Raw genomic sequence first — 17,913 nt, forward strand, 5'->3', positions numbered from 1 at the left:
TAGGTTTAAATATCGACAAGGTTCGTTTAGGTGTGAACAGAAAGTCAGCACACAGCCACACCAGGCATGGTGACATTCTCATCCTCTATGCAGAGTGGTTGACCTCTACATATATTTGGGTCCTTAATGAGCAGTCAATGAGATCCCCCATAAGGGAGGGAGGATCTACCTACTCCATGAAATTTGAGACATTCAAGTACCACTACCCCTCCCGCAAACCTAATTGTGTTCATTTGTCATTGTTGTCACTTTTGTATATTACATACAGTGCCTTCAGAAAGTATTCATGCCCCTTGACTTATTCCACATTTTGTTGTGTTACAGCCTGAATTCAAAATTGATTACATTGATTTTTGTCTCTCACCCATCTACACAATACCCCATAATGACAAAGTGAAAACATGTTTTTTGAAATGTTTCCAAATGTATTGAAAACGAAAAACAGAAATATCTAATTTATATAAGTATTCACTCCCCTTTGCTATGACACTCCAGATTGAGCTCAGGTGCATCCAATTTCCTTTGATCATCCTTGAGATGTCACTACAGCTTGATTGGAGTCCACCTGTGACCATGAAGTCCACGGAACTGTCTGTAGATCTCTGAGAATTGTGGTGAGGCATATACAGTGCCTTCAGAAAGTATTCACACCCCTTGACTTTTCCAAAATGTTGATGTGTTACAGCCTGAATTTAAAATTGATTAAATTGAGATTTAATGTTAAAGTAGAATTATGTTTTCCAAATGTTTACAAATTAAAAATGAAAAGTTGAAATGTCTTGAGTCAATAAGTATTCAGCCCTTTTGTTGTGGCAAGCCTAAATAAGTTCAGGAGTAAACATTTCTTTAACAAGTCACATGATAAGTTGCTTGGACTCACTCTGTGTGTAATAATAGTGTTTAACATGATTTTTGAATGACTACCTTATTTTTTTCATAGATGTTTAAAATATTTTATAAACAATACAAAACATACACATACAAAGCAGTGAATTTCCAACACAGATTCATACACAAAGACCAGGGAGGTTTTCCAATGCCTCTCAAAGGACGAAACCTATTGGTTGATGGGTAAAAATAAAAAAGCAGACATTGAATATCCCTTTTAGCATGGTGTTATTAATTACACTTTGGATGGTGTATCAATACACCCAGTCACTACAAAAATACAAGTGTCCTTCCTAACTCAGTTGCCGGAGAGGAAGGACACCGCTCCGGGATTTCACCATGAGTTCAATGGTGACTTTAAAACAGTTCCAAAGTATAATTTCTGTGATAGGAGAAAACTGAGGACAGATCAAGAATATTGTAGTTACTCCACAATACTAACCTAAAAGACAGAGTGAAAATAATATAAATACTCCAAAACATCTATCCTGTTTGCAACAAGGCACTAAAGTAATACTGCAAAAAATGTGGCAAAGACATTTACTTTTTGTCCTGAATACAAAATGCTATGTTAGGGGCAAATCCAATACAACACATTACTGAGTACCCCTCTCCATATTTGAAAGAATAGTGGAGGCAGCATCATGTTATGGGTATGCTTGTAATTGCTAAGGACTGGGGAGTATTTCAGGAGAAAAATAAACAGAATGGAGCTAAGTACAGGCAAAATCCTAGAGGAAAACCTGGTTCAGTCTGCTTTCCACTAGACACTGGGAGATGAATTCACATTTCAGCAGGACAATAACCTAAAACACAAGGCCAAATCTACACTGGAGTTGCTTACCAAGAAGATAATGACTGTTCCTGAGTGGCCAAGTTACAGTTTTGATTTGAATCTACTTGAAAATCTTTGTCAAGACTTGAAAATGGATGTCTAGTAATGATCAACAACCAATTTGACAGAGCATGAAGAATTTTGAAAATAATAATGGGAAAATATTGTACAGTCTAGGTGTGTAAAGCTCTTTTCCCAGAAAGACTCACAGCTGTAATCACTGCCAAAAGGGATTCTAACATGTATTGACTAAGGGGTGTGAATACTTATGTAAATGAGATACTGTATTTCTGTATTTCATTTTCAATGAATGTGCAAAAATGTCTAAAAACATGTTTTCACTTTGTCATTATGGGGTATTGTGTGTAGATGTGTGAGAAAAAAAATCTATTGAATCAATGTTGAATTCAGGCTGTAACACAACAACGTGTGGAATAAGTCAAGAGGTATGAATACTTTCTGAAGGCACCGTACACCTACAGGTCGTTATGGATGTTTTGAATACAATGCGTGGGGTAGAAAACATACCTAAAGTAGGCCCATGTTTTCTTCTATGATGTAGTCTTCTCCCTACTGATGCTGATAACGCACGTTTCACACGTCTTTCTCTGAAGACAACATGTCAACTTCTTTTAGTCAACAGAAAGGAGTTGTTTACCGCTGATAGGATTGCTTATTTTCAATTTACAATACATTTATAAAGCACCAAGCACTGATGGGTTTACCAAACAATGGGGAAACAGACAAATACACCAGCGACACATACACCAAGATGAACATGTCGGCTCGTCCTTTCCCTCGCCACATTTCACATTTCACGGACAAACCTTTGAGCGAAATAACTATCTCAAAAAGCAGACAACATAATTGTCAATCTTGACAAAGGCTCTCTACTTCATGATTCATTTACTTATCTATAGTTTTCTTGTCATAGTGGTCCCTCTTTGCATATTAAAACCTAAAGATAAACAAGACTTGTCATTAATAACAAGCGGGAAATGTTTTGATTGAAGGATAGAAAGTAAGGATAGAACATTTACCACGTTGCTTTTGGTCTGAAGTAATTGAATTTGCCATTTTCTAAGCATGAAGCATATAGAGCTCATTTTAAGTTAATAGAGTTTTTCCATTTTCAAGTGTCTAAAAACAGTGAATTAGACAGTGTGACATCATTGTTTGGCAACTCTTTTCAATTTCACCTTCGACCCAACACAGCTGTTGGCGGCCATCGCTTCTTCCTTTGATTTCCTATCAATAAGCAGTCTTACTACTAACCTGTCACAGACTGTTCTGTTTCAACTACTTTCATCTCCCATACTCTAGCAGAACAAAGCTACGAAAGAGAAACTAATTATCTCACCTGGCAGGTTGGTTTTCAAGCAGGACAAAGATAATTAATTCCAAGTTCATAAGCTCAAAGGGATAAAGGTCACATTTTGGTCTCTTGGAATTCACAAAAATTATTACATTATTAAAAGAAAAGAGTGTTCATAAAGGGTGACTGCTTGAAATGATTTTCCCTTTGGATGTCCATTTAAAAACGAATAACCCTCTTTGGGATGAATAGATACACTTCAAAAAAAAGTTGTTCCTTCATTAATTGTCATTAATGACTCACACACCAGTCAGATGTAGACAACCTTCCTTTAACTAACTACAATAGCTATTTTACTATTCACACCTGACACAACATTTCTTTAAATGCTAATTGTGAACTCAACAGGCTTTTTGCTGTTAAATCGATGATTCGCTTTGTAAAGGCCTTGATCTTCAGTATTTTCAGCTAATCATGTATCTATTTATGTTGGATTTGTACACCGCTTCACTTCTCAAAAGCCTTAGCCCTGAATCTCTTCAAAATGATATGATTTAGTTACACACCACCAACCCCTCATTATGAATTAACACCATTATTCATCTCTCTATCAAGTGTGAATCATTAAAGACGTGTGAGAGGTCTGTGACTGAAGTCACAGGGGTCCTCTCTGCAACACTTAACTCATGCCAACAACATGTTCATTCAATCTACTTTCTCAAATCTAGCGCTATTTTTTGGGATCCAAGTTACCGGTGGTGTCACAGTGATTAAGAACATGGAGAGAAAGAGGCCAAGAGCCCTGCATGACTCATATTGTGGAAACTACGGCCACAGAGCTGTTAAAGTGTCTGCCACACTGAACTGACCCCATTACTAGGCAGGTGAGAGTGGAGGTGCCAAGGCTTACCTGGTCTCCAGGGGGATGTTGCTGTTGAGGGCCCAGCTGTTGTGGAGCTGGCCTCTGTCTCTGTCGGCCGGCTGAGTGGGATCTCCATCCATCGCCTGGCTCCGAGCCGGCAGGGTGTTCCTCTGCAGTGCCTCAGAAACGTGAGCGTGAGGGGCCGGGCGGGCACATGTGCATGCGTGGGGAGGGGGCGGGGGCGGGGGTAGGGGTCTGAAGGTGAACTGGGCTGGTGGACTGCTGGGGAGCTCTGCAGAGAGAGAGAGAGAAAGTGAGAGAGAAAGCGAGAGAGAAAGCGAGAGAGAAAGTGAGGGAGAAAGCGAGAGAGAAAGCGAGAGAGAAAGTGAGAGAGAAAGTGAGGGAGAAAGCGAGAGAGAAAGCGAGAGAGAAAGCGAGGGAGAAAGTGAGAGAGAAAGCGAGAGAGAAAGCGAGAGAAAGCGAGAGAGAAAGTGAGAGAGAAAGTGAGAGAGAAAGTGAGAGAGAAAGTAAGAGAGAAAGTGAGGGAGAAAGCGAGAGAGAAAGCGAGAGAGAGTTGAGTCTTTTCTGAGTGGCTTGATAAGTGTGTGAAAGTTTTGTGTCATTTAGTAAGCACTTTGTTAACATTCACTTTTCCTCCACTTGGAAAGAGCCTTGGGGATTTTTTCAGTTTAATTAGCACACTTAACAAGGTTATCATTCAAAAGTACAATCCACATTTTGAAAAATAGTTATGCAATAAAATTGACAGATGAACATACATTTTCCTGAGAGTGTTAAGGCACCCCAGATGCTATGATAAACGACAAGCCTGTTGCTAATGAAATAAAGATGATTAGACATAAGGGCATAAGGATTGTAACCCTAGAAACCAAATTGGTTTCATCCTGCATTATTACTTTGTTGTTGTTCCTCTATAAAGAGCTCAAAACCCCTGAGACACCCTTCGCAATCTCACGTATGAGTCTGTGTTTGAGTTCAGTGGCTCAGCAAAGAGAGCTGGTTTTCATGCCCCTGCAGTGTGACAGGTGAGTTTAGTCAAGTACATCCAGACTGAAGTCTACCAGACATTTTCTCTTGCTGCAACATCACAGATGCATGAATTCACTCCAGCTAGGAGTGAGTCCCTGTCTATTGACCACACCTGTTGTGTCTTCACACCACAGAACGTGCAACTTGCAGTGTAGGAGCTTTATAATCCAATTCCTTTATAAAGACTCTTATTCTACCTACAGGCCCAATTTCAGAATCAAATTAAAAGTTTCAGTTTCAAGTGTTATTGGTTGTGTGTACAGGATACAACATACAACGTCCAACAAAATACTTACTTGCAGATTCCTTCTCGACATTGAAACAACAATAAGAAATAATAAAAGAAAAGAATACGAACTTAAAGAAAATGTCTCAGTAGAATAGAATAAACATTTAAGCATAACAATAATACAGGAAGGCAAATTTATAGTACAATATTTACACATGTATCAGGGAAAGAGAGATTGGGGGGCACGTGTTTAAATTGTGCAGTATTAGCAATAGTAAATAAGAGTCTGGTAGCAGCAGTTGTGATGTGTGTGTTGCATGAGTTGTGTGAATGTGTGTGTGTGTGTGTGTGTGTGTGTGTGTGTGTGTGTGTGTGTGTGTGTGTGTGTGTGTGTGTGTGTGTGTGTGTGTGTGTGTGTGTGTGTGTGTGTGTGTGTGTGTGTGTGTGTGTGTGTGTGTGAGTGTTCATTTTGGCACTCTGTTTTAGATTTTGTCTAGTCAGTCATTTTGACTAAAATATAATTAAGTCTTAGTCACATTACTGTCATTTGAATAATGATTTAATCTAGTCATTGTCAAAATGACGAAAATTGTGGGCCATTTTTGTCAACTTAATGCCCTTTCAATTTAGCCACATTTTAGTCACATCACATTTGTATTGCCTCATTAACCTATAGTAAACATAAATCACTGACTTCCATGTGTACAAACATACATAACCTTGTCCTAACAACATATTGTTCTGCATAACATCATATTCTCCTCCCAGCTGCAGAAATATGACAAACATATATAATACATAATATTATATTATATAAGAACTATCTGATCATGTAAATTCCTAATTCAGCCATAGATACTGCACATGACATATAAAACAAACAGACACACAAGCGCAGAGAGACAGACAGAGAAAGAGAGAGACAGACACAGAGCCAGAGAGAGAAAGAGGGAGAGAGAGACAGACACAGAGCCAGAGAGAGAGAGAGAGAGAGACAGACACAGAGCCAGAGAGAGCGAGAGAGCGAGAGAGAGCGAGAGCGAGAGAGAGAGAGAGAGAGAGAGAGAGAGAGAGAGAGAGAGAGAGAGAGAGAGAGAGAGAGAGAGAGAGAGAGAGAGAGAGAGAGAGAGAGAGAGAGAGAGAGAGAGAGAGAGAGAGAGAGAGAGAGAGAGAGAGAGAGAGAGAGAGAGAGAAGGAGGGGAGAGGAGAGAGAGAGAGAGAAGCAAAATCACCAGATGGTGCCGCAAAGTAGCCTAGTATGGGTTGCACCTCCGTCACTCGGTCTTGTCATTGCCATTGTTATCAAGTCACATTGATGTCCAAAAGTAGAACGGTGGCTAATGAATTTGAACAAGAGCTATTGACTGTTTCGCCCAGTGATATAGTCGAGTCACTAAACATCGAGTCCCAAGTCCCCTGTGCTCGACTCAAGAGTGGTGTCATGAAATTGGCTGAAATTCCGAGTCACTGGGTCCACATGAACTCAAAATAGATTTAAATACCCAGTCAGATATAGTGTAGTGGCAAGATACATTTTGTCAATAAATTGTTTGTTATTCTTTTTCCTTTCTTTCTGTGCCACCAAATGTTTTCCTGTTTTCATATAGGCTACTGGTAATGTTACCTGGGCCACGTTCAGTTGAAAAACATTCTTAACCGTTGCAGATAGATCAGTGAATAGAGCCGACGTTATTCCTTATTCAACATGTCAGAGAGGCATGTTTGTTCTACATAGCATATTTTTATCTGAGCATTCCAAAACTTTGTGTCCTGTAGCTGCTGATTAGCAGGAGGGACGGGGCAACTTATTGTCGCATGCGGTGCTCAAGTTAAGAACGGCTGTCAGTCAAAACCCATACAGCGCTATGAAGCGCAGAGCCTGAGGTCTGACGACATTTACAGCATGTACAGCCACTGCCTTCCAATTAAGGCGCATATCAGTGCCCAAATCTACCATTTTCAACCTGTATACGGGTTTGAGTGTAAAGGGCTACCATGGGTTTGAGTGTAAAGGGCTACCATGGGTTTGAGTGTAAAGGGCTACCATGGGTTTGAGTGTAAAGGGCTACCATGGGTTTGAGTGTAAAGGGCTACCATGGGTTTGAGTGTAAAGGTCTACCATGGGTTTGAGTGTAAAGGGCTACCATGGGTTTGAGTGTAAAGGGCTACCATGGGTTTGAGTGTAAAGGTCTACCATGGGTTTGAGTGTAAAGGGCTACCATGGGTTTGAGTGTAAAGGGCTACCATGGGTTTGAGTGTAAAGGGCTACCATGGGTTTGAGTGTAAAGGGCTACCATGGGTTTGAGTGTAAAGGTCTACCATGGGTTTGAGTGTAAAGGGCTACCATGGGTTTGAGTGTAAAGGGCTACCATGGGTTTGAGTGTAAAGGGCTACCATGGGTTTGAGTGTAAAGGGCTACCATGGGTTTGAGTGTAAAGGGCTACCATGGGTTTGAGTGTAAAGGGCTACCATGGGTTTGAGTGTAAAGGGCTACCATGGGTTTGAGTGTAAAGGGCTACCGTGGGTTTGAGTGTAAAGGGCTACCGTGGGTTTGAGTGTAAAGGGCTACCATGGGTTTGAGTGTAAAGGGCTACCATGGGTTTGAGTGTAAAGGGCTACCATGGGTTTGAGTGTAAAGGGCTACCATGGGTTTGAGTGTAAAGGGCTACCATGGGTTTGAGTGTAAAGGGCTACCATGGGTTTGAGTGTAAAGGGCTACCATGGGTTTGAGTGTAAAGGGCTACCATGGGTTTGCGTGTAAAGGGCTACCATGGGTTTGAGTGTAAAGGGCTACCATGGGTTTGAGTGTAAAGGGCTACCATGGGTTTGAGTGTAAAGGTCTACCATGGGTTTGAGTGTAAAGGGCTACCATGGGTTTGAGTGTAAAGGGCTACCATGGGTTTGCGTGTAAAGGGCTACCATGGGTTTGAGTGTAAAGGGCTACCATGGGTTTGCGTGTAAAGGGCTACCATGGGTTTGAGTGTAAAGGGCTACCATGGGTTTGAGTGTAAAGGGCTACCATGGGTTTGAGTGTAAAGGTCTACCATGGGTTTGAGTGTAAAGGGCTACCATGGGTTTGAGTGTAAAGGGCTACCATGGGTTTGAGTGTAAAGGGCTACCATGGGTTTGAGTGTAAAGGGCTACCATGGGTTTGCGTGTAAAGGGCTACCATGGGTTTGAGTGTAAAGGGCTACCATGGGTTTGAGTGTAAAGGGCTACCATGGGTTTGCGTGTAAAGGGCTACCATGGGTTTGAGTGTAAAGGGCTACCATGGGTTTGAGTGTAAAGGGCTACCATGGGTTTGCGTGTAAAGGGCTACCATGGGTTTGAGTGTAAAGGGCTACCATGGGTTTGAGTGTAAAGGGCTACCATGGGTTTGAGTGTAAAGGGCTACCAAAACTAGATAGTTGTGTGTTCTCTTCCCAGTTGTATACAGAAAGACTAATGACAGAGTCCTGAGTTTGGCCTAAGAGGTTGAATTGAATTGTATTGATTTTGTTTGTCTGTGTGATACATTTTACTCCTGCTTATTATACATCAGCGTTTAGATGCCAAGGCTCACTTCTAAGGTATTATATAATAAATGCAGATTGGAGTCTGTACCTGCAGTAATCTGATAAGATCAGTCCTCTCCATTGATCTACTGGCCATTCATTCTGTTTAAATGCTAAATTCCTCCATAATGTCCCTTTTCAGAGTATTGATATTTACCAGGTAACAATGTAAAGGAGACTGCAAAAAATGATCAGAACATTCTATTCCATCAGACAGGAGGAAATTATTATTGTAGATACATGGAGGGTAAGTTGTTTGGGAGGGTAATTTTCCAACTACAGAATCAAGTTGCTAATTATTGACAGGTAAAATAAAATGTTATAAATCTTAATCTTGAAACATAATATGTTGTGATCTATGATGACCAAAGAAATGATGATTGCGAATGTTCTAAGTAGAATAAAAACAATATCTATGGTTCTAAACCGGTGAGGGGCTAACATGGATAACAGTATGGTTTCCAGAATGTATGCCAAAATCTAAACAGACAAACAAATATACACTGAGTGTAGAAAACATTAGGAACACCTTTCTAATATTGAGTTACACCCCATTTTGCCCTCAGAACAGCCTCAATTCGTCGGGGCATGGACTCTACAAGGTGTCAAAATGTTGACTCCAATGCTTCCCACAGTTGTGTCAATTTGGCTGGATGTCCTTTGGGTGTTGGACCATTCTTGATACACACGGGAAACTGTTGAACGTGAAAAACCCAGCAGCATTGCAGTTCTTGACACACTCAAACTGGTGCGCTTGGCACCTACAGTGGCAAGAAAAAGTATGTGAACCCTTTGGAATTACCTGGATTTCTGCATAAAATGGTCATAAAATTTGATCAGATCTTCATCTAAGTCACAACAATAGACAAACACAGTATGCTTAAACTAATATAACACAAATTATTGTATTTTTCTTGTCTATATTGAATACATAATTTAAACATGCACAGCGTAGGTTGGAAAAAGTATGTGAACCCCTAGGCTAATGACTTCTCCAAAAGCTAATTAGAATCAGGAGTCAGCTAACCTGGAGTCCAATCAATGAGAACAGATTGGAGATGTTGGTTAAAGCTGCATAGCCCTATAAAAAACAGTCACAATATTTGAGTTTGCTATTCACAAGAAGCATTGCCTGATGTGAACCATTCCTCGAACAAAAGAGATCTCAGAAGACCTAAGATTAATAATTGTTGACTTGCATAAAGCTGGAAAGGGTTACAAAAGTATCTCTAAAAGCCTTTATGTTCATCAGTCCACGGTAAGACAAATTGTCTATAAATGGAGAAAGTTCAGCACTGTTGCTACTCTCCCTAGGAGTGGCCGTAAGGGAGAGATGACTGCAAGATCACAGCGCAGAATACTCAATGAGGTTAAGAAGAATCCTAGAGTATCAGCTAAAGAATTACAGAAATCTCTGGACCATGTTAACATCTCTGTTGACGAGTCTACGATACGTAAAACACTAAACAAGAATGGTGTTCATTGGAGGACACCACGGAAGAAGTCACTGCAAAAGTGCACCTGGATTTTCCACAGCGCTACTGGCAAAATATTCTGTGGACAGATGAAACTACAGTTGAGTTGTTTGCAAGGAACACACAACACTATGTGTGGAGAAAAAAAGGCACCGCACACCAACATCAAAAACTTATCCCAACTGTAAAGTCTGGTGGAGGGAGCATCTGGAGTGGCCCAGTCAGAGTCCTGACCTCAACCCGATTGAGATGCTGTGGCATGACCTCGAGAGCGGTTCATACCAGACATTCTTAGAATATTTCTGAACTGAAACAGTTTTGTAAAGATGAATGATCCAAAATTCCTCCTGACCGTTGTGCAGGTCTGATCCACAACTACAGAAAACATTTAGTTGAGTTTATTGCTACCAAAGGAAGACCAACCAGTTATTAAATCCAAGGGTTCACATATTTGTTCCACGCTACACTGTGAATGTTTACACAGCGTGTTCAATAAAGACATGAAAACGTATCATTGTTTGTGTGTTATTAGTTCAAGCAGACTGTTTGTCTATTCTTTGACTTAGATGAAGATCAGATCAAATTCTATGACCAATTTATGTAGAAATCCAGGTAATTACAAAGGGTTCACATACTTTTTCTTGCCACTCTACTACCATACCCCGTTCAAAGGCACTTAAATCTTTTGTCTTGCTCATTCACCCTCTGAATGTCACACACACAATCCATGTCTCAATTGTTTCAAGGCTTAAAAATCCTTCTTTAACGGTCTCCTACCCTTCATCTACACTGATTGAAGTGGTTTTAAGTAACATCAATAAGGGATCATAGCTTTCACCGGGATTCACCTGGTCAGTCTATGTTATGGAAAGAGCAGAAATGTTTTGTACACTCAATTTAAATATTTTTTTAAATACAATATTTTTCTACAACTTTGCCCCAAAATCCACATGCACATTTTTGCAAGGCATTTTGTTTAATGTATCTCGATTGGCGCAGCCACATCCTTATTATTTTCCCACTTGCTACATAAAACATAGCCTTTGAGGTGTGAACATGAGCCTCAGAGGAACAAACAGTACCAGAGGAGGCTGGTGTGGAGAGATATAGGAGGATGATCTTATTGAAATGGCTGGGATGGAATAAATGGAACGGTATCAGACATATGGAAACCACATATTTGACTCCGATCCATTTATTCCATTCAAGCCATAACAATGAGCCCGTCCTCATATAGTTCATCCCACCAGCCTCCACGTAGGTACACTTCTGAAAGGTTCTTCAGAAAAAGCTTTCAATTTGACATTCTTCTCTAATCATTCAGGAGCTTCCAAAGCCAGCCTTTAACATGGCCTCAATTTACTTAAACTCCATTTCCGGGAATTTCCTTCCGAGCGCATGCTTTCAAGACAGAACCTCCGCGGGATTGAAAGAGTCTTAAAAGTACACCTGACCTGCTGCAGACATACTCTATCCTTGACAAATGTAAATATACTGGGTCATACGTACACATGCATTATTAAGACTAGGCCATTCACTGATCCTCTCTTAGATAAGCTAGCTGCTCTAAGTGCTGCCTGACTGCAGCCAGCCAGAGCCTGACAATACACTGTAAAACAACAAAGAAGAGGAAAATTAGAATGCATTTCCATGGCAGCTCCTTCCACTCTGCCAGCCTGCTTGGCAGTTGGCATAATTGGACTTTTCACAGGCACCCTTTCTTATAAGTACTTTATAATAACCCCATCACAGGCTCCTCAATCCAGAGAAGAGATGGGACAACTTAATACTTCACAATGGTACTAGAGAGAAGCTGCTGCACTGTCTCGAAAAGAAGCCACATTTAATCAGAACCGCATTGCAGAATTTACACAGCAGTATAAACATATTTCATGAGGGCGGCAGGTAGCTTAGCGGTTAAAAATCTGCCGATGTGCCCTTGAACAAGGCACTTAAACCCTAATTGCTCCGGTAAGTCGTTCTGGATAAGAGCATCTGCTAAATGACAAAAAAAAATTGTAAAATAATATGGTTTCGATTGAAGGTTAACTATTTGCCGTTATAAATCCACACTGAATAAAACAGATCTAGCTACATGAACAAGAACGCTGCAGGGTGGGTTGAATCAGACCCAGCATAATTTTATATGAGATTTGGCCAGCGGGACATCAGACTACAGATCTGAGTGGAGATACATCTTGGCTGCTGTGTCAGGAACACTGAGGTGTAAAGCTGACCCACTGAGACCCTGGTCCAGGCAAGAGAGCAGTTTATTGATGACCTTGGCTGTAGAGCATGTGTCTACAAGTATTATTGCAACCCTGATGCCACCCACTGCAGTGAGACGCACAAACAAACAATAAGCCAATGGGAACTCTTTTCCATTTAATTTTGTCATTACAACATAACACCACGTTGACTTGCAATGTTAATAGATAACTGTTTTAACAACACAAATACTTCTGATTTCAATGGTGGAAAATGGAAATGCATGCAAAGGGCTCTGACTGTGTTATACCCATTCTATTTCTAAAAGGGAACCTGAGTTGCGAGGGGAAGCACATTAGCTTCACCTGGAGGGAAGAGAGCATGGCTCAGTGTCTCACTAGACATGGGAGAATACAGAACAAAAGGGCTGGCCCTGCAGTCCCCCTCACCCTGCTGCTTTCAAGTGCTGCACACAGTGCATTATGCATAGCCTTCCTTACTATTGACATTTATACTTCAAAACTCACCTTCCTTTTGCACAGGGAGGGATGGGAATGGAGCTGTATAAGAGCAGGTAAGGCTGGCATTTTCAGCAGACAAATCATTCCGCTCTGTTTGAGTGTGTGTGTGTGTACGTGCATGTTTGTGTGAGAGTAGGGGTGAGAGTAGGGTGTGAGGTTCGGCACAGCACATGACATTTAATAGAAATGCCTCTAAGCATGTGGCCTATCAGAAAGTTTGAGATTCTGAGAGAGGCCTTAAATGAAAATTCTGTTGAGTGCAAAAGCTGGACTAGCCAGAAAAAGGTAGAGAGAGAGAGTGTAAATTGCCGTGGTGTACTTTATGTCATGTCCCTACATAAAGGAAGCACCAGTTACAGTGTGCACCTTTAAGTTGTTCACTTTGGGCAATTTTGAAGATTCAATTTAGTGTGTCCTAGTCTTACATGGCTATACATGAGTTTTGTAATACTCCCTTTGGAAATTCATAATCATGCACCATCTAGGATGATAATACTGTACACCATTTGTATGTTTCGCGAGCCATAGCACAATGACTGGAAGTCTACAGGTACAAAAGCACATGCTAGCATACCTGTAGATTTCAAGTCATTGCGCTAACACTAGTTAGCAATAGCTCGCAAAACTACCTCTGAATTCCTTCATACTGCACGCAGAGATGCAAAAATGGTATCCACGAGTTCAGCCAGCACACATATACATATATATATATCAGATTGGGACCTTTGCAAAACACGCGAGAAAGCTCTTAATGCCAAAGGCTTTAACACAATTTCTTTCACAGCAAGACCCTCTATTATTGAAATTGCTCTCGGCATATAGAAAGGTACATCAGCCAGCCACAATGAAAATGCCTGGTGTTGAGTAACACCGCAGAGTCTAAACACACACAGCTCTCAGGCACTCCAGAAGAGCGGCTCCCTTTCCCCTACCCCTCAGAGGCTACTGCAATAACCTCCTAAAATAAAACCCCATGTATAATGTACTACCGCAATTACTTCCAAAGGTGGAGTAGTCTATTCATCACACATCAACTATTTTTGCTTTTGGCAACAGTACATCTTGCACAATGACAATCAGTAATGCTTGTGAGGAACATTTTCTTCTGCACAGTCCTCCCCATTGGCTTGGCTCCCTTCAGAAAACAAGCTGAATGCACCTGAAGGGTACAGTGTCACTTATTCAATCTCTTCATTAATACATGTTTACTTTCACCAGATGTCCTTCACAGCTCATAAACCTAGATTTCCTCACCAACATCTGATTAACCACTGTGGATGAGGACTTGAATGTACGTATCCATATGGTAAAGGATCAATTAAGGTACATTAAACCAAGAGTCTTACCACTCTGTCAGAACCTCTGTGTTGACTGTGGATTGGAAGTCAAGTAAGTCAATGTAACTCATGCCTAGCCTGGGTGAGAGAAAGACCTGAGGAAGGAAAAGGCCTGCTGTTTTAATAGACAGGCCAGGCCGGGTTGTATGTTTACTGAGCAGCAGATTGATAAGAGCACTGTTGGTCTGTTTTAGACATAAAATAACTGAAATGTAGGTCCACGTACCTGGGTAACCTCTCAGTCGACAGCATGTATTTGCCAGCAGGGTCCTTATACTGTACGACACTCTCAAGCACCTCTGCCAAGAAAATATGACTATCCTCTTCAGGCATAAATATATTTATTCTCTGGCATAGTTATGCATGGTTGATAATACACAAGAGGAAACAGAGGCAAATACTCTTGTATTCCCCCAATTTGACCTGGCATTTTCTAGCCTGGGCTTGAAAATGCATTTATTGTAACCTGGTGCGTGAATGGAATCTTTTAAGAGCTTTAAGATGATCCCACTGTAGAAAGTGCTACATGATTTTACACACTACACAAGGGTAACGTCAATTCATGAGACTAGACACGTGTCCCATCTTCTTGCTAGAATCATCTGGGGCACTTCAATCAATAGAGACAACATGGCAATTAACATTCTCGGGTTGAACTTCAAAAAACATTTTTTGTTATATTTGAATCATTGTGAACCATGACTTCGCTTAACAATATGGGGCTATCACATGGAATCACGAAAGCTAAAGAGCATGTCCAAAGCAATTCATATAGAGAAATGCAGTTATAAGGTAAACGGTTAAAGACAGATATTTTACGAAAGTCTTAGCAAAATCAGAAAAGCAATATTATCATTAAATAAGTACTTACTTTCATTTAAAACCTGACTGTTTCTTTAAAGCCTAAACAACTGAGGACCAGTAGTGGTTTGCTGAATGCCTGACTCATGGCTTGGGCACAATGACATTGATTAATGTGTTATAGTGCAACATGTCAAAAAAAGAACCCATTTTCAGAGGGAAATGGACAATAATTACTGAAATCAACATGTTTCACATATAGTAGCTATTTCAAATGTGTATGCCAAGACATCTGGCTAGTTCACTGACCAGAAGAACACTGTGATTATTTGGCGCTATGACAGGGATAATCACAGATGATCTGTGATTGTGTATAATAGGGCCGCAGCGCATACATCCACAGATCTCACAGCAAACTAACATCAGGTATTTTACTAAGAAAACGTGTGGCTCACATCATCTCTTTACATAGGGGACTTATTCTAAATGCAATAAAGACAATACAGAAACATGGTTGTAATAATTGAGGTGAGTAAAATGAGTTCTCTACCAGATGGTGCATCGGTGATAGTGTCACCGTTTGCGGCTCTGGTATTGATCCTCTTTTATAAAACGACATACAAAGGTCAGAGGAAGTCTATCCACTTACCCTTAGCATGCTTTTACTGCATGGATAGATTGGCAGACACAGAGGCCATTGTGTGAAAGCCCATTTGACACGACTGGGTGTACCTGTTGTTCTGTGGCCAGTAAATTCTCCCTTCTCAGATTCATAGCCTCATTTTATGGGCAACCCTTTCTTTATACTTATCTGATCTGACATGCATTATTTACTGTACCAGCTTATCTGGTCGGTACACAAACCCTGCACTTTTCACACTTGAAAGAGAAGCCAGACTAGAATAGGAGGGAGGATCATAAAATCTGTCAACTGCAATGACACTAACAAACCCTATCAAAGACCAATCTAAGTAATTAACCGGAATAATTCAAAACAATTCAAACTTAATGACATTGATCCATACATCTCTTTTGAGGAGCATTTGGCTTAAACAGCCATGTTAACCTTCCAAAGGTTTAAAGCTTGACTACTGTATCCAATGTCATTACTGAACTAAGCGGGAAATGGATAGAGAAGAAACGGCAGGAAGTTCTTCATTGAGCTGTCAACAAATGTCAAGGTTGGATTCTCTCACTCTCTGTCTCTCTTGCTCTCTTTCTCACTTACTATAGATAATGGCGATAGTTAAAAATGCAAAGCACTTGCCAGGAGAATTTCACTGTGGTTCTTACACCTAATGAGATATGCAAGATACAAACACATTACCAGTGTTACATTTGGTTACTTTTGAGGTTAGCAAGCTAGCTGGGCACCTAATTAAAGGATTAGCTTGGGAGGGAATAACTTAAGATAGATAGCTACTGTTTTGAGACAGAAGCGCACGGTCACCAAGCTTGCATCCGAGATTAGCATTTGGGATTTTTATTAGACACCCACGGCTCCCATCCCTCGAATGCCAGTCAGCGTGTGAAGGTTATGTATGTGTCCACTTGGGTGGCTGCAGCTTTATTTGTAGAAGGAGTACAATAGAGAGACTGTACAAACTGTACAAACCACTACACCACAGCCTAGTAATTAATTCAAGGTTCTGCAAACCTTATAGCCTCATTGTTCATTTTGACAAGAAACACTGCAAAACAGAGCTTCAAAACCCGTAGCAAAATGACAGCTTCTGACAGTTTATGGCTGTTACCAACATGTACACAGCTGTTGTTTCCACAGGGTCTGAAATCTGAACACTTAATTATTTATTTCCTCAAGTTTATTTTGCTTTAAATAATCAGCTCATACATTTTCTTCTCCTTGTCTTGAGAAAGTTTCTGAAAAGCCTCCTATTTTCCCTTCACTCTGCAGGAAAAGTCAGGAGTCAAAGAAAAACTGTGTGAGAAACCAACCAAAATATATGGTCCATTGTTCATCAGTAGCTAAGGTCTGGCCATCAGGTAGTGTGTACAGTAGGACACAAATAGAATCCCTTCTTCTTAGTCACATCCTTGATGTATCTCTAAAAGCAAGGAGAGAGAGCAAGAAAATAATTAAGAGACTGTGATTGAGACAATTAAAATGGGTATTGATCGGTGTTGGCTGCTCTGTAGGGGTATGCCTAACTGTGCGTGTACCCAGTGTGCCTGACGGGGCAGACTCAATTGGTCTCCTCTCTGTCCGATGGAATTGGCAGGCCTCACGGCATGTCTGACAGAAATTGACACCATATATTACTTTATCAAACCATTATTCACCCTCCATTAAAAGAGAGAACTTAACTGACTTCCCACGAGGCCCCTTCAGAAGTGATAGCCATCCATGGAGAGATGACAACCTTGCTGTTAAAGGGCAGAGCTGTCATCAGCTGAGACTACGCCACGTCTCTCTGAGGGCTAATGGCCCTCCATGCTTCTGAAAGGGGAGTGGACATCAGAACACATAGGCTATATAGTAGGTATCATGCATGCTTTTTAAAGGGGAACAGAAAGCAGGACAGATAATGCATCAGACTCCCAATGGACACATGCTTCCTGGCACAAAACCATGCGACAGGGAGGCCATACCCAGTGTAAGCAAAGTTTAAAGGTTCATGGGGATCGTAGAACAGCTGCTAGACTGAATACACATTATCTAGGTCCCAACATATGGGTCTAGGGCATTGTATAAGCCTTATGGTGGGGTTCAATTTCAGTTTCATCAAAATGAGGTGACATAACAATGGGGACGTTGCAAGATTGAGAATCATGCATTCATTATCAAGATGCTAACAAAAGGACAACACAGTTCAGTCT

At 40.8% G+C, this 17,913-nt stretch overlaps 1 protein-coding gene across 1 annotated transcript in view; it reads right to left on the minus strand.

Moving 5' to 3' along the window:
• The window catches only part of tenm1 (teneurin transmembrane protein 1), a 235,903-nt gene that overhangs the window by 137,467 nt on the left and 80,523 nt on the right, over positions 1-17,913 (minus strand). Inside the window, exon 4 of the mRNA XM_014137548.3 lies at positions 3,949-4,192. Coding sequence (XP_013993023.1) covers positions 3,949-4,192 — 244 coding nt within the window. The remainder of the gene's footprint in view (positions 1-3,948; positions 4,193-17,913) is intronic.

The sequence above is a fragment of the Salmo salar genome, chromosome 13, assembly GCF_965601325.2.
Source record: "Salmo salar chromosome 13, fSalSal1, whole genome shotgun sequence".
NCBI classification, from domain to species: domain Eukaryota; kingdom Metazoa; phylum Chordata; class Actinopteri; order Salmoniformes; family Salmonidae; genus Salmo; species Salmo salar.